Source organism: Centruroides sculpturatus, unplaced genomic scaffold (assembly GCF_000671375.1).
Source record: "Centruroides sculpturatus isolate CEXI.00-Female unplaced genomic scaffold, Cexi_2.0 scaffold291, whole genome shotgun sequence".
NCBI classification, from domain to species: domain Eukaryota; kingdom Metazoa; phylum Arthropoda; class Arachnida; order Scorpiones; family Buthidae; genus Centruroides; species Centruroides sculpturatus.
The window spans coordinates 701,508-723,993 of NW_019384514.1; the positions used below are offsets into that span (position 1 = coordinate 701,508).

Below are 22,486 nucleotides of genomic sequence, written 5' to 3' on the forward strand. Positions count from 1 at the left end.
CACAGTATAATATAAACTATTTAATTATAGTAATTTCTTAAGCATATATTTTGTCTTTAACAATAATACAAGCAATGCATCTATGTGAATTATAACAAAATGTTACGTTAGTTTAATTTTATTGTATTTTTTATTAAATATTATAAATAAAAATTATATTATTTTACATTTAAAATGATTATTTTTATATTTTTAACAGTCATAATTTATACCCAATATTAACAGTATATATTAATAGTAACCTCAGCCTAAAACTTATGGAGTAGATAATACACAGTGGAACCTTCAATAAAGCAGTGACCAGTTTCTAGGAACTTGTTTGAACAAAAATGCATACAAATAACTCCCGAACAACGGCCTTTTTTAATGTTTCTTTAGTGGTCGTTGTTCACAAGTTTTACTGTATGTAGATAGGCCTAGACACATTTAATCTGTATATTGATATAAATTAAACGTGTACAATTTAAATTAATATTAAAGTAATTAATAAATAACTTCTTTAGCCTGAAACTTACGGCACATTCATTCACAAGGCTTGTTAATATAGAACTGTGTTGATAATTCGATGGCAAATTTAACTTACTTAAATATAAAAATTTAAATATAATTTATTCATTCAAATGATAAGCATTCTCGTAATTACTTGTTTTACTTTTAAATATGTAAATGAGTTTTACTTTTGTAATTGAATTCAAATGCATTATTTTTAAGTTTAAGTTTTTCTGAATTAGTAAGAAAAATACAATAAGAAACTTTAGTTCTAACCATTTTGAAAAATTGTTTGTGTACCGATTTTGATTTTCAGTCCATCCTTGACACTGCGTTTAAATAATAAAGAAAAATGAAAGTAATAAATAGAATGTTTTAAAGACTTCCAACTTCTTTTAAGGATGTTTGTAAATAGTTTAATTAACGTAATATCATATTTAAAATTGTAAAAATTTTAAGTAAAATATCGTTTGGGTCTAGCACTAGTCTGCGGACCACAATTTGAATATCTCTGATACAGACTATTAAACGCTAATATCGAGCTGTAATAAAATTTAATCCAAGCATCTTCATTAGCTTTCTGGTGCTTAGGTTAGTAGACCTTATTAGCTTTAAATTTAGATTCTATAATAGCAAACATAGCGTAATTCGCATAACTCGAAATAGTCTAATCAGAAAAAACAAAAACCATAACAGGAACCTTGCGTAATTACTACTTGACAAAATTATTTCGATTGAAATTCATAGTGGAGTTCGTCATCATTACAAGAACTTTTGAAATTTGCATTATTTACACATAAATGAAAGTAAAATTTCATTAATCCAAAACATAAGTTTCTTGATCTACTGCCTGGTCAATGAATTCCAATTAAAATGCTTTTTTCTACATTTATTAAAAACTAATTATAAAGTATTAGCTTCTTACCCACATCTGGGAAGGAAAGTAAGAGAAAAATAGATTTTATATCTCCCGTCAGTAAAATATGATTCACTAAAGCGTGAAAAAATGTTTGCTTACGCTTGAATGGGAATGACATAAAAATGTTTCTTGATTAACTTATAATGATTGTAGCTATCTTTTGTTATAAAAGCTTTTACCATAAAAGCCCTACATTTGATTCTCAGTTTTACATTACGTTTGTTTCTCTATAAGCGAGTTGTTATCTGCACTGTTAAATATTAGTTTAATTGCCACAATATATTTTGTTTTGCATACATTATTACAATTTCTAAAAGGTTATCAATGCAATTGTAATTTGAATTTACAGGCCATTAAATTTTATCACAGTTCAGGAGAATCTTTTCAATGAACAATGTAGGACAATGGACAAATATAATTTATTAGTTCCTTTTATATTTGAAGAATAGTCTAAAAGTAATGAATTTTCTATTATTTATTAATAATGGAATTCGGCATTTCCTTGGGAATTAGGAAAAAGGCAACATAGAAGAAAAATGGAAAGGTCACGTGTTCTAAATGCTCCCAATGTACGGGCACTCCCGATGCCTATTTCGAAATCCGGTTCTGCTGAACCCCTATTCAGCTCTCGGCAGTGATTCGTGAAACGATCTATAAGAGATTTCCATTCGGAAAACTTCTCATCAGTCCAATTAAAGCCTGCTTCCAATGGTCGAGGAAGTGGAACCGCCTGTTTTCCACGTCGCAAAGAGTGATCGTAAAACATGTTTAAGAGTAAAAATTCTTAAAGTCTTGTGGAAATAAATATTACAGTGAGCGTGATAATAGGGCTCTAGAAACTCTAGGCAGAAGTAAGAGTAATGGCATCAAAAATACTCAAGCAAAAGGCCATTTCTGATAGGAACAGTAAAAACAAACGGATTGCTCTCATAGAAATCATAGTTATTAGTGGAATTTAATTCCACTTCCATTTATGGTTCCGCCAATGTTATCAGCTTATCATTGCACTGCTCTTACTTGGAATTGATATTAATACATTTGTAAAATTTTGTAACGTTGAAAATGATTACTTTCGTTTTACATATTTGCTGACGTGCCAAGATATTCATACGTCTATAGATCTTTTTACTTTAAATTTAAGTCTGTAATTAATATAAATCAAGAGTCAATTTAAAACAATCATTTTTATTTGATTTTTTAAAATAAAATCTATATCCTGATATATGAGGATATAATTTACATTCACAACTTATACATGCTTATCACAATATTAAAATAACTGATTTGCATTGTATATTAATTCACAATATCCCAAGACGAATCTTATTAGGATTTAATTAAATAATGCTTTTACAGGATGATATGAGATAATAGAAAATAAAATTAATCACATAAATGTAAATATATATAATTTTAGTTGAGTAATTAATTTACTTTATATATTTTAAAACAATTTAAAATTTATCAGTATGTTGTTACTATATTATAAATGTTTATATTTTTATGATATTAACAATATTGATATTTTAATTTTTTCTTGGAATTAATTTTGTATTAAAGTAATATATTTTGATTTTACGCCTAGTCCCTCCACATTCATAATAATAATAAATGTGACCGTGGCCTGACTAATATAGTTAACCTGAACTACAAACAAATTCTGGCAGTGCAGGAGTTATTCTACAAAAAAACAAGTAACATCAAGCTATAACTCTGGCAGACAGTAACCACACATCTTTAAACTTACATTCTGAGCACCTAGACATAATAGTTCAACATATAAATAATATAGACACCATTAAGAAAAGTTAATACGGAGCTTAATGGTGCTCTTTGAAGTTTTTAAATCCTTCTGTCTACGTTCATAACGATTTTTTCATTTTAAGGGTAACTGTCCCCTATTCAGGCGTGGAGAAAATTCGGAAAACTCCATGTCCTGGCGAGGCGCGAACCCACGACTGAACTTCCAGCCTTCAGGGAACGGAACCGCTTGGCCACTGGTGGACCACGAAGTCATTCTTACAATTGTACTGTACTTGCGATGTGTTAGTTTTACAGCATGATGGTTAGAAATACTTTTTAATATATTAAAAATTAGTTTTTAATGATAGATACGAACACAAAAAACTAAGTATTTTGATCAGTTTATGAATATTTTTTAATTAATTATGTTTACTTTACATGAAAACATTCACACAATTAACATTACACAAATTTATTAAAATATGTACAGTACATAAATGATGACTAATTTTTTAAAATATTTTTCATCACTTTAAATAGGTGATAAATTCCTAATGCCGGGCTGCAATTTTTAATCATATTTTTTAAGTTATTTAACTTAAAATATATGCTCTCCATCTCAAATTAGTAGTGGCTTGCCCCTGTACAACATACTTTTCCTATAACAATAGAGTCGTGCTGGTCATTTGTTTAACATCTTTCAGAAGAAGTTATGAATTAAAATAACGTGACTGCCTGTTTGCACACTCAATCCCTGCCTCCTACCCATATGGTTTCCATTTCCGGTTTCATCGTTCACTTGTCTAGCTCCGTTCTCTTAAGGAAAGACGGACAGACAACTAGACGACAGTGAGAATTTGTCTACAATTTTTTCAAATTGCAGCCCAATTACAAAAATAATCACAACAATCACATCATGTTAACAAGAAGTATTTTCAAATAATAATTATATTAATGAATAAATAATAATAATTTATTGATAAATAAGACAAGCATTTTACAATGGAGAGTTAAAATTAAAAAAAAAAAAAAAACGGATTTTTCCTTTCACTAGCCTTTTTAGAAATAATTATTTTAGATTTAATAATATTAATCTGAAGTCTATTGAAATAACAATAATTATCTATAATGTTAATTTTCCTCAGTAATTCGGTCTTACTGTCCACCAAGAACGGAATGTCGACAGTGTAAAGCAAGCGATTAATTTCAATTGAATACGACGATGAAAAGCCCCTCTGTTGCATTTTTTACAAAACTTGAAATGGTGATAATAATTTTTCATGATTCTATTCTATTCTAGAATAAATCTACTAGATATACTAAACAATTAACATTTATACCGAAGATAATTAATAACAACTTAGCTAAAGGTTTTATATAAATTCACAAAAAATATATAGTTTACTCCTATTTTACAGAGAACTAGTTGTATTATTCCACTTAATATGCAAATACATTCCGTTTCTCTTCCTTAGTAAAAAAAGTCCCCTGATATCGCGACAAAATATAATTTACAATCCATTTTCTGTAGATTTGTCGTAAACATTTTCCTAATTACAATTAATGGAGAAATAATATAAATATACGTCGTAGTCCACGTTGTTTTAACTGCCAAACAGAACAGCCTGGAAAGTAAAACTTTCTGAAAGAATTCTGCGATCAAAAATAATTAATTATTGTTTAATTACTGATTACCTTCTAATTGATAATCAATGACAGTATAAGTTAAAGCTACACTGACAATCGCCAAAATAAGACTACAATCAACATAAAATATTTTACATGCAGTTAATATGGGAAATTCTTGCGAACATTTAACTGAAAATCTGAATGCGATATCCTGAACTAATCTATCATCGCAAGAAAGAGAAATATGGTAAATCATAAATGAAATTTGCTTTGCTGCTTGCATCATTGATGTCGATGAACGACATACATTGATAAATAAGCAAAAAGGAAGTAGAGATAACGTGAAGAATCCAACAAGTCTCTCTAATATGTAAGACGAAGGACTTATCAATACGTAAGACAGGGTGAGAGTGATACTACCTCCACAGAATATAGTCCATATAAATAATATTGAAGAATATATCTCTTCGATTCCGTTTACTATTTTTAATATATTCATATACGTAAGTGAAATGATGTGAATATCATTTACACAAGTTTTACATTTGTTTATTCTGTTTGATAAGTAATCAAACGCAGATTTTGCTTCTGACAAGACTAAAATAAGCAAAAGTAAAAGAAAACACTGAGGAACGAGAAGAAAAACAGAAAACACAAAGGCAATTGTACTGAATATAATATGTGACGTAGCTCCAGGAAAATCCTGCTGAAAAACGTGAAGTTCCACCAATATTTCAGGTATATTCTTCTTATATCCGAAGAAAACTAAGATGTAATGCATAATACTATATCCAAAAGAACTAAAGAAAATTAAGATTACCTTAAATAGAAGCAAATTCTTATGGATAGTGTTAACATAGTTTCGTTTAATTTCGATTAATCTTCGTAAATAGAATAGAAGAAGCTTTCTTTTACAGTAAAAATGATAAATTGAGATTAATGGTACTATTGTATAAAATAGAAAAAATATATTTTTCAAACAATCGAGAAAAAAACCGCAGTTATAAATGGAATGTATATCAACAGAAACTTTATAGATTGTTGTCATTATTGTAATTAACAATATTGTCATGTCGTAAAGTGTAAAGCGTTTTTCCAGTTTCAATCCCCAAAATGACATACTTTTCAGCAATGGATTCCACGATTCTTCCAAATTCACGTCATGTTCATCCAATCCTCTTACAAGTTCTGAACTCATTTTTCCAAATTTTCCGATGATGCAAGTAATTTTGATTCTATAAATTATAAAAAAAATATACACACATATATATATTAATAAAAATAAATAGCTTACTATATAAAATAATACCTTGTTACGATAATTCTCTGTACTTATAAACAGTGTCTATCTATCCAAATGGAGATATGTATCAAATATATACCTTTTGTACAAACGGAAATGAGTAAATAATTTCTTCGATTAATCGATTGATATATTGTTAAATATTCAAAATATATAATTACATTTTAATCAATAGTAAAAAATATTGCTCAATTTATAATTATACACCAAAATCTGAAGAATAGAAGTTTCGTTGTAATATTCGTATGTTTTCAATTTAAACCTAAAACTTTGTTCGTGTTGACAGTCAGATCACTATCAACACGAACCAGAACTATCTTTACGCATGGGCCTGATGAGCACTTGCCCGTGGGCCCCACGAGCATAGGGCCCAATACTAATCTCTGTATGTTAACCCTTCAATACACCTTGTATCATATATGACGTATACCGATCAAAGGCGTATGGTTTACAATTTCTTTTAATAAGAGATTAAAAAATCTTTTTTAATCATGTAGATAATTTTATTTATACATTTTTATAGCTTTCTGAGAGGGAATAATAGCTTATATTAGTGAATATATTAGAGATATAGACATTGGTGTACTTGAAAAAAAAAAAATGTTGGCGGTCTTCAGATTTTCAAAAGTCAAATGAAGGGAAAATAAACGTCCTCACGTTATATTTCATTATTGATAACTTTATAGCATTTTAATAACTATGTGTATATTTATTTTAGATTCAGTGAAGAAAGTAGTTAAAATAAAATGTTTCTAAAATTATAGCTTTTGATATTTGTCTCTATTGTCGTTTGCATCGATTGACGAAAGATTTAATTGAAAAGGTTTCAGTTTATGCGATATAGTTTGAGTAAACGTTGAGGCTAAAAAACATGGTTCAGGTATCAAATTAATACTCTTGCCCAAAGTTACCATGGAGGAAACAAAGTTAACATCCCTGTTAACTTTAGCTCGAGTGAACTTTTGGGCTGCAATTTGAAAAGATTATAGGACCTATAAATTCCCACTGTCGTCCCCGTCTGCCTGTCCTTTTTTAATCTCGAGAACGGAGTTAGACGAAAACCGACACCAGATCTGGTACCCTCGCGTACAGGAAGTCCCAATTAACTATATACGAACTTTCGATGCAAACTGGAAGTCCAGTTATTTCAACTCAAAAATTTTCCCCTGATATGAGTTAGATGACTGCATAACTGTTGCTAACAGGAAAAATATTATAACAGGTGCAAGATACTACTAATTTGAGGTGAAGAGCATATATTTGAAATTAAATAAATTAAAAATATGATTAAAAATTTTAGTCCGACATTGTGAAGATGTCACAATAAATAATTGCTCGTTTGTTTTGCACTTTCATTTTTATAAATACTGAGATCAATAAATGTAAATTTTAGTTACTAAGATCACTGTTTTTATCACTCTCGCCCATTCAATCTCACTAAATCCCACCTATTCAAAAGTCCAATAAAATTAAAAATCAACAATCTTTGTCCAAGTTATGTGTATAAATTAAATGGAAATAAATAAAAGTGCAGTATGTTATGTATTGTTATATTCTTCATTTCTTAAAGTAATGAAAAATGTAAGTATATTTAGTCAAAACTGCATACATTAGAATCTCGTTTTAACGGATCAAATGAAAGTAATTTTACCTCCATTTAACGGATCCGTAACTGGAAAATAACGGATTTTTTCTACCCCCCGTCTACTGTATGCTGCGCGGATTTTTTTTTTATCAATGTTTAATTAATATTTAGATATTTACGAATATTGAATTTTAAAAAAAAATGCATTGAACGCGGAGCAAAATACATGCGTAATCGTCATGGCTAACGTTGCATTCGCGCGTCAGCGCCCTGATGTAGCGCATTGGTTAATAGCGGGAAGCTACTTCCAGTCCAAGTGTAGAGACGAAATTTACAAAGGCCATATAGTCTTTTCAAACGCTGAAAACCTTTCTGAAGATTTTTATCATAAAGGAACACGCTGTACTGTACATGACATTGCTAGCATCGAGCGGTTGCCCAATGGGTAGAAAAGCGGCACCGAAACAAACCAAGTGGACTAGTTTTTCAACAAATCATGAAGTCAAATGAGGTGCTAATGAGCATACATACTGTACTTTTCTCTTTTTTTATGCTTACAGTATATATAATTGCTGACAGATTTGTCGTACAGTACCGTACATACAATATAATGAACGATCTTCTAACATACGTCTTTCTATACAGTGAATAATTTCAAGTAGAGGCATTTCTTATATGTACGGAGTTAAAAAACGGAAATTTTTTCGATTTTCCTGGGTGTGCAGGAAATCCGTTGTTCGCGATGTAAATTAACTGATTCTGTGAACAACGGCGATTTTCGGTTGCCCGAGAGATCCGTTGAAACAAAATTCTACTGTATTTAGCATATTTTCGTATGAATCACTGCATTATATGCACTTAAAATTTGAATAATTCTAGTCGCTTTAAACAGTGGTCACCTAGCTATTTCCAGCCACGCAGGTAACTGCAACTGCAACCAAAGAGAGTTGCACACGTCTTTGATGTAGTCACATCGTTCGATGACGTTGCAAGATGACTTCAAAATATAACCACTTCGCCTGCTATCTTCTACTTTTTTTAATGCGAGGCAGAAGCCGATTAAGGTCTGTTGAGGCCTCGGCGCAAAAGAAAATATTTGGCTCCTTAAAAAGAGAGAGCGAGAGACAAGAAAAAAATGCATGTCAACCATATTTTTAAATAAATAAAAAATATTATGTACTATTAAGGTTTTATTTCCAATAAAATTTGAACATAATGTATCATATGTGTATTATATATTATATTCAAATTTTACCGCCGATTGTAAATTTGTACTTAAATAAAATTGCACATACGAAACTAAACTTGGTGTCATTAGAAAAAAGTGTAATGTTGGGGTTTTGCGAAACGCAAAATATGTTCATAATATAAATATGATATAAGATAATCTTGTATAAATAATTTATCTAGAATATTTACTGTAACACCACATTATATTGCTAGATAGATAGACTAGTAGCACTAAGTTGGTTATGTGATAAAACTTGTTTATTTCTTACAAAACTTTAGAGCTTTTTGTAAAACAGTTCGACGGGATACAAATCCGGATAACGGTGATGACAGCCCCGGACAATTTCTCTTCGTCGATAGACTCTACGTTGTACAGATGATGCTATCAACGGGATAATGCATTCACTATTAGTAGCGTGAGGCGAGAAGCATGGGCACAAAACTGTCTTGATAGAGTGGTACTGTTAGAGAAGTCTTTTCTATGAAAGACTTTCAAAGGATACTGTCTTGGTGAAAAATGGCTTTTATGTGCTTAAGTTTCGAGCTTTTTAAAGGGTTTGTATCCTCGATTGGGCATTGAGATTGATCTCAGTCCACCTTTTCTCTTTTCTCAATTATTCCCTTGCAAGGACTATTCAGAACCGAATTCGGGGACTGGACACTGATGGAGATGTTTGTTGAATTGTCGCGGTTTCCGCTCATAACTCAAAGTGAAGGGTTTTGAAAACCCTGGCATAAATATTGAGAGCTGCATTCACGAACGAGTTGTAAAAATACGTATGTTTGTATAGCCGTCGGAATGAGAGGTCGAATTCCACGTTTGACACTCCTTTCTTTTCTTTACAAAACATTTTTAAAATAACTTTTAGTGAGGGATTTTTCCTCTAAACAGTTCACGATCAAGCATATTTCATTATTACATATAGTATTAATTTCATATAAACTTTACCCAACCTTGAAATATGTTTAAAATTAGTAATTTCGTTGCCTTTCCTTGTCAGTCAAGATAAATGAAAGCTTAATTAATAAACGTGAAAATATCAATAAGTAATTTTAAAAGCAGAAACTATTTTACTATAGCCTGTATAAGAAACAGTTCGCGAATAAAAGAATTATAAACATTTAAAATAATGAAGCGATGTTGTGTTTATTTATATAAATATGACTTCAATACAATAACTTATGATAGGTGTGGTTTGTAGAAATGCACCATTGAAAATACCTCATGCGCGATAACAATGTAAGGAATGTAAATGCGCGTAAACACTTTAATCTAGGTCAGTGATGGCGAACCCGTGACCGTCACGATGATTTCAAAATACCCACATTGAATGTTCGTCTATTTAACGAATAATTAGGGAAAAGAGGTGCAACTATCCCCGAAACTATTCCGTTAAATCGAATGCATCCTAAAAGCATGTATTAATAACGAACCTAAAATGTGCAAGACGTGTTAAAATATTATTATAATGTATAAGTATGAATAAAAGAATAGCATTATGTATATTCAGTAATTTATATTCATTAGCTTGTTGCTCCGACCTTTTAGTATGCTCTATTCGCGAATTTAAAAAGTTTTAAATTTTTTCCATGAGAAAGAGAAATACAGTGCCTGTTATATGGAGGGCTATCTACTGCATTAAGTATTTATAAATTAATTTAAAAATATAATGTACCAGTATTTTAAAACACCGCAAATGCAAAGTTGCCATTTTGGAGGTTTATCTCCAGGTTGAAAAGTTTTTTCTTGTATAGGAGATAATTTGGAGGTGAGTTATATTTAGAATTTGTTTATGCGGGCAATTGTTTGTGTTATTAAAAAAATTGTTGTAAATTAATAGAACACAAAACCGAAAGTAGAACTTATCTTCGATGTAATTTTAATTTATTGCCATTGGCAGCATCAGCAGCAGATAGAAGACATTTAATGAGAAACTGATGACTCTATAATGTTAATTATTTAAATAATTTTCTTTAAACTCGTTCCGCTTTGAATATTCGATATTTTGAATGATATAGTAGTTGTAGTTACTGCTATTATCTAGATGTTTAAACTGTTATGAGTTTCGAAAAATGTGAAGGCTTAATTAGAAGTATTTTCTATCATACTTAAAAGTTTTTGAAGGTAATAAACTCTATATTTGAACATAAGATTTTATACAAAACGGCAACGCTGTGAAGCATATGTAGTGTGAAAGCAGGATCCTAAAGTTGTCCTGAAAAATCTTAAAAAGCAAAAATTTTATGATGGAGAAGAAAATTATATGTGCATAAAACAGTTATTTCTTAAAATGAAATTTTTTAAAAATCAAAAATGTATCTATAATTGTCCATATTTAGTTCAAATTATTTTAACTTGGAGGGCTTTGGGAAGGTTTTCTAAGCGCAATTATCGTGCCACCTTTAAATGCAATTTAAGACAATGTTAATTGCTTTTCTTATGTAAATGAAAATTACAGTATTAATTGAAATAACTATTGTTGTAGCCTGTTGCTGTTTAAGGAACAGCCGTGCTGTTTTATTTAATTCACAAAAAATATAGACAAATAAAATGAGGTTAAGTGACAAGTAAAATGGTGATAGAATGTTTACAAACTCAACTTTAAAGCACTTGATTTTTTCAGCATAAATTTAATTATAGGTTTAAGTGTACCGTGAGATAAAGAAAAACGTTGAAAAACACTGCCTTAAATGAAACATTTGGGCGATCTTCCTAGGGAGAGATACCTTCCGGGAGGTCTTTTTATGGGTAACTAGCTCCTATTCAGGCATTTACAGACGTGGAGAAAACCCGGAAAACTCCACGTGGCCGGGCAGTCCTGGCGAGGAGCGAACCTACGACTGGACTCCAAGTGGTTAGGAAACGGAACCGCTTGGCCACTGGTGAACACTTATGGTATGACTATGTATATAATTTAGTAGCGTGATCACGCCGCGCTGAGAACTGGTAGTAGTTAGCCAACAGGCTGGCCACGTGTAGTTTTCCGGGTTTTCTTCACTTTTGTAACACCTGAATAGAAGCCAATTTCTCATAAAAGTCCTCCCAGGAGGCATCCCCTCAACAGATCTCGTTGTCATAACCAAATAAACCAAATAATCGTTAACAAACAATCCTCAATAAATTTTAATTTAGAATTAAACACGCTTATTATAGCTCTATGTAGTGGGTGGTAAGTTGACTCTGCTTGGTCATTGTAGGACTTTCTTTTTCAAGGACTCCGACCAAATTTTCTCGGCAGTTATAGAGGCCAATTCCTATTTTAACATCCTTTAGCAGCCTAATTTTATAGTAGGTATCACACCACCATTCAAATCTACAGCAACAACTATTTCTTTCATATCATTTCTGTATACATATCCCTCCTCTGTTAATATCAAATCTCCCCTTCAGGAAGTCTCTGACACCATAAGGGCTTTCTCTAATTCTGGACTGTTTGTTGTTGGGGACTTCAACTCCAAGTATCACTGTGGTTTTCTCCCAGGGAGGATCCAAGGAGCCGGGCTCTGTGGGAAGTAATAGACGAATGCACCTCTTTTCGCTCAACTCTAGCCCCCTCCCCATCTTCTCTAGCTCTCAGGGGGAAGCTAGATAGATGTATGCCTTTGTAACGAAGAGCTTTTCAATAAAATTAAAACCTACTATACTATGAATGTCATCAGAGAGAGTGATCACAATTATATATTCAGTGAGGAAGTTCCGAAGGGCAACATACGTACTACATGTAAAACTAATTGGGACCTATATGAACATATAGTCTATATGGCCCCTTTGCTAACATTGAAACCACTTCTGATTTGGATCGGCTTATAGACAACCTGAACAAAATCTTACAATATGCCTACGAGGCAACCACTATTTCTGAAACTAATGCAACCAAATTTTAGTGGTGGAATTCTGTCCTCAGCAACCTTCGCTTCAGCCAGAGTTTGCGCAAAGCCAAACGCAAATTCCACAGAGAACAAGACCCAGATTGTGGAATAACTCAGCTGCTCACAGGTCATGGGAACTTTACCTTCTACCTTCTCCGTTACCTGGGGAAGGATTCAAGTCTCTGCGACTGCCCCATCCAAGAAGAGGACACTCCTACCCACATGGTATTTCTTTGTGTGAAACACAAGACAGCACGGCAACAACTTGTGCACATTATCTTAAACTGTGGGCTTCACTGACCCTGCAAGATGGAGGACATCTTTAGGAAAAAGATTACCTTTGAAGCCCTCACCTCTTTCGCAAAAGCCACGTGTTCCACATCGAACGAGTGAAGCATCTTCAATACTTACTTATTAGACTGAATTTTTGGTAATGTACGCGAAGACACACTGTATTCCTTTTCTTTATGCCTTATTGTGATAGATTAATCGGAGGTATATTTGTATGTATTCTAGCATGCTAAGTGTTGTTCACCAAACGGGAAAGCACCTCCAACTGTCAATCTGCGTCACTGGTTTTGTTAACGCAATTTCATTGTTATTTCTCCTTTTATTATGTTCACACTGTTGGAGTATTTGAAGGAATATGTGTGTTATCATAAGTGTATACATTACACTGGGGAAACACCTCAAAATGTTAGTTTTCATTGCTAGTAATGTACGCGCATTTACACTGTAATGTAATATCCAATTTTGCTTTGTGATTTCGCGTTGTTGTTGTCTTATTGTTTGTGTATTTTTTATTATATGTTTTTGTTTCAACTATTTTACATTTTTTGGTACCTGCGACAACCATGAACTTCCTCCTTTACTAATTTTCTTATACTCCATTTTCCCTTTTTCCACTTAATTCCTTACTCTTCTCTTTTCCCTCTACTTACTTTTTATAGGCTATACTAAAAGGTAAGGCCATCTAAACTTTGNTAGATTTTTTTTTTTTTTTTTTAAATAATGTCTGAAGTCTGAATTTATGTTTTTGGAATATGCTGATATGCATTTGATATATGGGCAAGCTTGTGACTAGGCACTTAAAGCTAGATGACTGAACTAAGAAACTTTCCCTGGCAGAAGAGTGTCCACTCACTAAACTTTCAGGGCCGATTGCAGAGACGTTTAGAGGCCGACGGCGGTTTACAGATCGGGTAGACCGCTGTTCAGAAAAATTTCATTGCAGAGACGGCGTTTCTCACCTGCCACAATGTAGACAGCGATTAGAAACAAGTTATTTGACTTAGGGCCTCGCGTTATGAGTCTATCTATAGCTTAGAGATTGAGAAACTTTTTCCGAAGATGAGTTAAAATTAAATTCAAAATTTAATAACTGTAAATCGGGAGTCAAATACATTTTTCTATCCGAGGTTTATACTTAGTGACGTTTAAAACTTTACACTTTACACTTTAGTTTATACTTACTGTTAGTGGACTCTGCTTTCACATAATATATGCAAGGTTTTATATTTGATATATTTCAAAACTTTGCATATATTATAGCTAATGCTTTCTAAATATATATCTAAATACTTTAAATATTCAATGCCGACAGCCTAAAGTCGTCGCGCGAATTACTGCATCAAGGATTTGCCAATACTGGCTTAGGGCCTCCTCACATTTTTACATGTGTTGAGGGGAAGGCCCACTATTTATTATAGATTATTGCCAAAACAAATCTAAGTCCAGCCCTGACTTCAAAGTTTTCTTATTTCAATTCGTCTTACATTTTCAATGTTTTAATCAAAGTAATTATTTAAAGTTAAATATTTTTTTAATCTAATGAAGTGTTTATTTATAGTTGCAACTTTTCTTCTCTTATCAATAAGTGGAGTGATACCAAAATCGAAGAAAGGTTTTTCGTGTAACGATGATTCCATTCGATATCCTTATCTAGGAGATACTATAACTCCCATCCAATTATTCACTATTTTACTATTTTTTCCTACAACAGTAGTACGTGTTATATATTTTAATTTTATTTCACTTTAAATTTCATCAAGTAACAGGTTTTTGTCTTATACTTTAGATTATTTTAAACGAGTTAAATTATCCTTCAACGCAGAGAGTTGTCAAATCCAGTATCAAATATTATCTGATAGGATTCCTTTACGTATATGCTATAACAGAAGTGCTGAAACATTATGTTACGGGACTTCGTCCCCATTTTTTACACACGTGTATGCCAGAATGGTCAAATATAAATTGCTCGATAAGGTAAAATATTCCTAATTATATCTCAGCAATGATGTTTTTGGCTTTATATATTTCATACTTTATTTTTAGCGACACCATTTCTCAATTCATCTGCACTGGATCCTCTCATCTAGTTCATTCAGATATATATAAATCGTTTCCCTCCGGACATTCCTCACTTTCTTGTTTTGCTCTGGTTTTTCTTAAAGTAAGTTAAAGTAAAATGATTTTATATGCGAGTATCATTCTTTGCATTAATTTTTAAATTTTTTTTTCAGAAATATTGCAAACGGATAAAGATAAATCACTTGTATTGGTTAATTTTTCTATCGTTTCTCCTATGGACTCTGGGTTGCTGTATAACTCGTATTTATGACCATCGTCATCATTGGTGGGATGTTGTTGGAGGGATGTCACTGGGAATAATAACTGGTTGGTTTATGGTAAATAAATTCAATAGTTTAATATTTTAATCTATAAAATTTTCATTAAATTAATAGAAGTTATCATTTTCAGGATAAAATAAAGGAAAACACAGCTAAAAAATCATTAAAATTTTAATGATTAATAAAAAAATCTTAATTATATATTAGTGCCATTTCATTTTCAATTTATTCACTTTCAATGAATAACTTAATATAATTTCCTGTTATTTGTCCTTGTAAATTTGTATTATGATTTTATTAAACCAGAAATTCAAGATTAAATTTTAAAAAAACTAAAATAAGAATTATAAATATTATAATAATCGATATAATAGCGATAAAATAACTTTTTATGTAAATGATTTATGAATGATTTATGAAACAGCTTAATTATTCACTTTCTTTCATGCATAAAAAGTAACTCGCATGTATAAGAATTTTGTAAATAAACAAATTATTAATACAATTTTTATAGAATTTATTTTATCCTTGGTTAATCCCAGTTTAATTGAAGGAGATCAAGATTTGTTTTTAAAATCAGTGAATTTGTCTTTAGATATGCAAATTGTATTTAAATAAGTTAAACATAACGCACTTATTTTATAATTTACTACCTTCATATATAAAATTACTTATCGCATGGCTTGAGTTTTTTTTCTTTTTTTATATGACCTATATTTTAACGTTTGTTCTACTTTCTGGATCCACTTGTCCATTGGTAGTCACATCTCGTTTACATAACAAATTCAATGCTATTTCGCTAATCTCGATGAATTATTGGACGGGTTTTTTTCATTTTTGTTTTTTTCGCTCTGTGGACATTTAAGACCTTTTTTCTCTTACACATTGTGTATTCGGCTACGGCACGGTACGGGTTTTAGCTGGAATATCTAACAGAAAACGAAATAAACAAGTTCGGGTTGGGAGAATGCACTGTATTTTCAAGGCAAAGAAAAAAAATCCGAACATTCATCTCATATAGCAACAATTGACTGTGGATGAAAAGAAATTAAAACACAGAAAAATTTCACTTGTATTAAAGTACTTCAATATAATAGCCTTGATGTTAAAAGTTTTACGTAGTGAAATAACAAAATAATACATAAATAAAAGACACATCTTTACTCCAGCAATTGTAAGAACAAACTACTGTAACTTTATTTTATTTAAATAAAAAAAATGGATAGTTTTTACAGTATAAAGACAGTTTAGTACTGTATAAATACTAATGTTGGAAATTTAAAACTTATCGAGCCTGTAAGATTCATCCATCCGTCATATTCTTGAATAAAAGAATGAATAAAATGCTTTATTAAACTGAAATAATGATAATTTCTTAATTTAAACCCATAGGTCACGTGATGACAGTCGGTAACTCGTGTATCGCGACTCTGATAATAGAGAGGTTGAAATCATATGAAACAGATATACACAGAAGAAGAAGAGGTTGAGGCGCACGTATTCAGCCCAAAACGTGAACGGCGGACGAACGAGCGCCGCCATCTGACAATTCTATGGGCCGATTGCAGAGACAAAGTTTAGAGGCCGACGGCGGTTTACAGATCGGGTAGACCGCTGTTCAGAAAAATTTCATTGCAGAGACGGCGTTTCTCACCTGCCACAATGTAGACAGCGATTAGAAACAAGTTATTTGACCTACTTTCTAGACTCACTGGACAGCCAGCCGATTGCAGAGACAGAGTTTACATTAAACGACGTTTATCAACGAACGGCCTATAGCCGTTGGCTGGCTGGACCGCAGTTTAAAATGCGTTGCAAAGACGACGATCGTCTATTTCTGACCGTTCTCTAAACGAACTTCGGCAAAACATTGGCTCTTACTTCGCTATTACTCCCCTGTTTTAGGAGTCGTTCGGCCAATCGGGTTATTTCTTCGTGACGTCAGAAATGGTCGTCAGCTATATTCCGAAAGCTTAAGGCCGTCAAAATCATTGTTCGGCAATTAATGACAATCCTTTTCCATTTCGATATTTAATTTCGTCGCCAATACGATTTAAAATATGAACAAATCCATATTTAGAAAATTTATACCGAATTCGAAATTCGTCTTCGGAATAGATTTTTAAGGAATTATTTCGACATCTTATTACTGTCGAAATGAATAATTTTAAATATTTTATTATTAATATTACATTTTTTTATATCTATAAACAGATTTCTGTAATTATTAAAATTGTCTCGCTTGTTTAACAGTACAATGACTCGGAAATGTATTAACGTTTTATAACCGGCACGATACTCGAATTGTAAATAAATGCATCTGATTTAAATTAAATTGAAGTTTTAAGTCTTCACCACCCATTTGAATGTCGAAATTGGAACATTTAAAACAAATTTAAAGTATTTAATTTTGTTGTTTTTGCACCGAGCAATCAATTAATGAATAATTTTGTCGATTCGTACCGTTTACAACATTTATCAAAGGGATATCTGTTTTTATCTAAACTTTTCCACGAACAAAGCTACCACTCGAATTGAAAAGCCCTCTAAAACCTGCTGTCCAGTGAGTCTAGAAAGTAGGTCAAATAACTTGTTTCTAATCGCTGTCTACATCGTGGCAGGCGAGAAACGCCGTCTCTGCAATGAAATTTTTCTGAACAGCGGTCTACCCGATCTGTAAACCGCCGTCGGCCTCTAAACTTTGTCTCTGCAATCGGCCCCCAGTGTTCAGGGTACGAAGACCGCTTGGCCACTGGTAGGCCCCTTTAACGTTTCTACTTGCGCCTCAACTCTCTAATCTAGGTACTCTAATCGTAGTATGACAAGCGTCTAGACTAGTGATTCTCAAACTTTTTTTCGTTACGGTACATTTTTAATAATTTAAAAATTTGGCGGCCCACACGGGGTTATTTCGGTAAGTATCACAGAACAACCGGTGACGTCATAACAGTGATTTTTAAACGCAGTTGGTTATTTAGGTAACATTATCTAAACACCTTGGTAACTACCGGCAGTTACCGGTAACACGGTTACAATTTCCAAACGCGCCCTAGGAAGGTAGAACCGATTAAACTATTTGTCTGACGTAGTGGCGGCACACTTCAAAAATCACGTGGCACAGTGGTTGAGAATCACTGGTCTAGACACTGAGCGACGATTAGTTCGAAATTATGCCGCTGCGGCAAACAGCGCCAATAGCCGGAATTTGTTTTGTGGTATTTTATGGTCATCGTTACAAATGAATGCTTTATTCATAACTAGCTGATGAGCCCGGCATTGCCCGGGCAAAAAGTAACGATAGCGAAGATTAAGATTATTACATTATAGCCAATCTTACCCGTTTTCTCAGAATTAGGTTGCCCTGTTTCCAGACTAATTAAAAAATTTTTACATAGGTCTAAAAATATGTTCGATTTCTCGCAAAAACGCAAAAAACCGCATCTGCGCCTGTAAATCTTGCACGTCGCTTTCTCTTAACACTTTAATTGTTACTTAACCACTTCCATTGTTAACACTTTCATTGTTAACAACCTCTCCCCGCGGGAGGAATTTCGAAAAATCCCTTCTTAGTGTACGTTCTCATGATGAACCCTAACTGTGTACCAAATTTCAACCTTCATCTCCTAACCGTTTGGGCTCTGCGCTTCTTATTATTCAGAGTGGCTATTTCAAAGGGCAATTTTGGCAACTAAAAATAATATTGTCGACGATATCAACTATAATGCTGAAAAGAAAATTCCCGATAATATTCAAAAGAAAATTAGAGCTCCTCCTCTTTTAAGTTTGAACATTGTATAAAATATAAATCAAATCAACTTTCTATTAACAAATACACTAACAAGTACCCTTTACACAGTTTTCACACTTTATTTTCGATTTATATTCAGTCACTGTATCACTTTGACTACTCACACTTCACTGTTTGTTTTTATTCACTCACTGCACTACTTTGGAATTTTCACTTCTTTTTCAGTTCTTCCCTTCGTCACTGATAAGAAACTGACATTCGAACCCACGACGGATCTTGCTTTATATACCCCCACCAATGGGTACTTCCACCCATACAAAAAAGGCTTTGAATGGTCCACAATGTTCCAGAACATTCCACAACATCCGAGAGTGTTCTGGAATGTTCCACAATGATCTGGGATGTTCCGGGATGTTCCCGAACGTTCCAAAACATCCCGGAACTTTCTGGAATGTTGTGGAATGTCTCGAATACTCTCGAATGTTCTGGACTGTTCTGGAAATTTCTAGAGGGCGAAACTTCCAGCCCTTATATCTTCAACATCTTCAGGTAAAAACGAGAATGTTTTTCATGAATGGGTGACAGAGGGCTACCACACCATATAACTCCCTTGATCGTACCGGGACTCGTTTTAGAGTTTTAGCGGCACACACATTCAGAGCCGTAACTAGCCATTCCTGTGCCCTGTGCAAGAATTTGCATTTAGGCCCCTTAATTTATTTGGTTTTGGGAAAATAATAAAACAAATACATTACAATAGATTTTTAATAAGATTTATTTTAATTGAATTTTTCTGGCTTTCATTTCAGCAAATTCATTAATTACACCATCATAATTAATATTTTTAACGATATTGTATTCTATTGAAATAATAGAAATATTGGATAATCGTTCTTGTCCGATAGTTGATCTTAAATAATTTTTTATTAAGTTTAACTTGCTAAAACTTCTCTCGCACGAAGCAATAGAAACGGGAAGAGTTAGAAATATTCGAAGAGCGACATTGATATTTGGGTAAGACTCAATTAAACCAAAATCATGAAGAGCCTGTAGAATATTAAGCGGAGATGCAGTTTCTATATTTTGTATAAGAGTCGTTACTTCAAAATTAAAACTTTCAATTTCACTTGTGAATTCGTACTTTTTTAAATCTTTGCTATATTTAATAGCGAGATCTGCAGCCGATTTTTTTAAATCAGCAACACTCATGTATTGTAAAGACGAGCCACAGAGAAAGCAAAAATCGTCACAGATAGTTTTCATTTTTTCATAACGCCAATCTATTTGACACAATAGAGTGTCAAGAACACTGTAAATTTGTATTTTAAATAATTTTTCGGGTGTCAAGTTACTTCCTTCATCTGGTGTTTTATCTATTTCCATTATCTTAACTTTTTTTTTTCGTTTATTAAGAAATCCCTTTTCTATACTTTTTGGTTTGTTTTAAGAATATGATCAATAATAGCATCTGTTAATATTGTTGGCCATAAAGCTATATCATTTATTACTTCCATGTATCTATATATATCGAAGCGTTTTTCTGGACTATTTCTATCTTCTGCGTTTTCGCAATCCCTTTTTTCAGTAGCATTTTAAAGACTGCGGGAGCCCCTTCGGGGCCCTACGCGCCCGCATAGTTCGCTTACCGCTTAATCCGCCGTTCAGGTATACACCACATATGCGTACCACTATAAAGCAAAAAATGATGTCAGAATTTCTGCACGCCTTTTACAACCTCGAGACTAAGATTTTATTCGGGAGTTACCGTTTTCAATTTAGTAATTTTAAAAAAATCCTCGGGCAGATTTATTTTTGTTACAAAATGTTACCTTTACAGATTTCTAGCTCTGCACACTGTAGAAAAATCTAGAAATACAGTTTTGTATATCGTAATAATATTAGTAGTTGCCAGAGAGCTCTATAAAGTAGAGAAAAATCTGTAAATTTGAAAACTATAAACATAAATTTAAATTTCTCAAAAATAAATTTAAAAATCTCAAAAGTTGCTACTTTTGGCTGATTTGTCTGAGGTCTCCGCTACCTCACTACGTCCCTCTAAAAGTCGCCACAATTGGGAACACTGGCGAGCAGACATCTAGGGTCTAAGTAAGGCGAAATGTAATCGCCAAACCGCGCTTCAGAAAGGCGGAAAAATTTAAAATTTAAAAATATAGTTTCTTGTGAACAGCAGTTTGGACCCCCTTCCAAGTGGGCACTGTGCGGGTGCACCTGTTCCACCTGCCTAGTTACGGCTCTGCGCACATTGTACACTTACCTTTATTATATATATTGATTACTATTAGTTAAAAATTAAAATAAGTTAAATTTTTAGATGGACACCTTACCTACAAATGAATGATTTCTCCATTAAAAAAATACGATAATGTTTAGAACGGAATGCTCTAACTCAGCGGTGTCCAACCCGCGGTCCAAGGGTGGCCCAATAAACGTGCAAACAAAACTGACAAATTTTCGTATTATTTATTTATTTCAACGGCATAAACTCAAAAAAGAAGTTTCACAAAGCCGTAAACCTTTATACATATTTTATATTTGAGTGGAAAGGAAATATTTTCAAATACTTAAAAATGTGTGAATGAGAAAGAAATACTAAATAAAACTGGAGTTGTGACTCAAAGGATTATAGACCCAAATTCGAGGAAAAAAGAGAAAGGCCCGGGCTGTGCAGTCGCGTAAAAATCTACCGACTTTTCCTTACCATCCGACTCCAATTCCGACCAGGGCGGACATGTTACCGAAAGAGACCCGGAAATTCTGATGGCATCACGTGACCTCGGAATAAAAGATTCAATAAATAGAGTTCTAATAAAGATAGAATGTAGAAACTTTTTATTCCAAAGCTAAAAGACTCCTCTAAGTAATATATAAATATGTATTCGATAATTTTTACTTTTCCGGCTGCTATATATAACAGAGGAAAGGTGTAGCGCTCGGTCAAAAAATGACGCTTTCCAAATTTTTACATTTTTGGACTCAGGACACCTTGAAATTTCGAGATATGCAAAAGATTCGAGGTTTTTTCTATATGTGTGGATGTTAGACTGTGTATGTGGTGCATGATTTTGTTCACCCTGTTTGAAGCCTAATAATTTCCGTGGTCAGAGTGGTCAGAATCGGAGTCAGATGGGTTAACACAAAAGTTAGTTATTAAGCGTTAACCCATTATGAGATATTGTTTAATATCTTAGAACAGAAAATAAAGAAATTAAACAAATTAGACGCCAACACACACGTGAGCGAATTTTTCCCCTTTTATTGACTGTTTTGAGGGGTTCGGAGGTCTCCAAACGTGTAGATTTGCAAAAAAAAAAAAAAAAAA

General features: G+C 32.7%; 1 protein-coding gene across 1 annotated transcript; it reads left to right on the forward strand.

The window, feature by feature from the left end:
- Positions 1-14,583: 14,583 nt before the first annotated feature.
- On the forward strand, positions 14,584-15,595 carry LOC111622500 (phospholipid phosphatase 1-like). Its single transcript, XM_023364891.1, has 5 exons — positions 14,584-14,772; positions 14,846-15,033; positions 15,103-15,220; positions 15,291-15,455; positions 15,529-15,595. The coding sequence occupies exons 1-5, from the start codon at positions 14,599-14,601 to the stop codon at positions 15,571-15,573; spliced, it is 690 nt and encodes a 229-aa protein (XP_023220659.1). The 5' UTR covers positions 14,584-14,598; the 3' UTR covers positions 15,574-15,595.
- Positions 15,596-22,486: the final 6,891 nt, after the last annotated feature.

Coding starts and splice junctions, on each gene's coding strand:
- LOC111622500 (XM_023364891.1), top strand. CDS start 14,599: ATGAAGTGTTTATTTATAGTTGCAACTTTTCTTCTCTTATCAATAAGT. Junction 14,773..14,845: donor TATTTTTTCCTACAACAGTA/GTACGTGTTATA, acceptor CTTATACTTTAG/ATTATTTTAAACGAGTTAAA. Junction 15,221..15,290: donor TTGCTCTGGTTTTTCTTAAA/GTAAGTTAAAGT, acceptor TTTTTTTTTCAG/AAATATTGCAAACGGATAAA.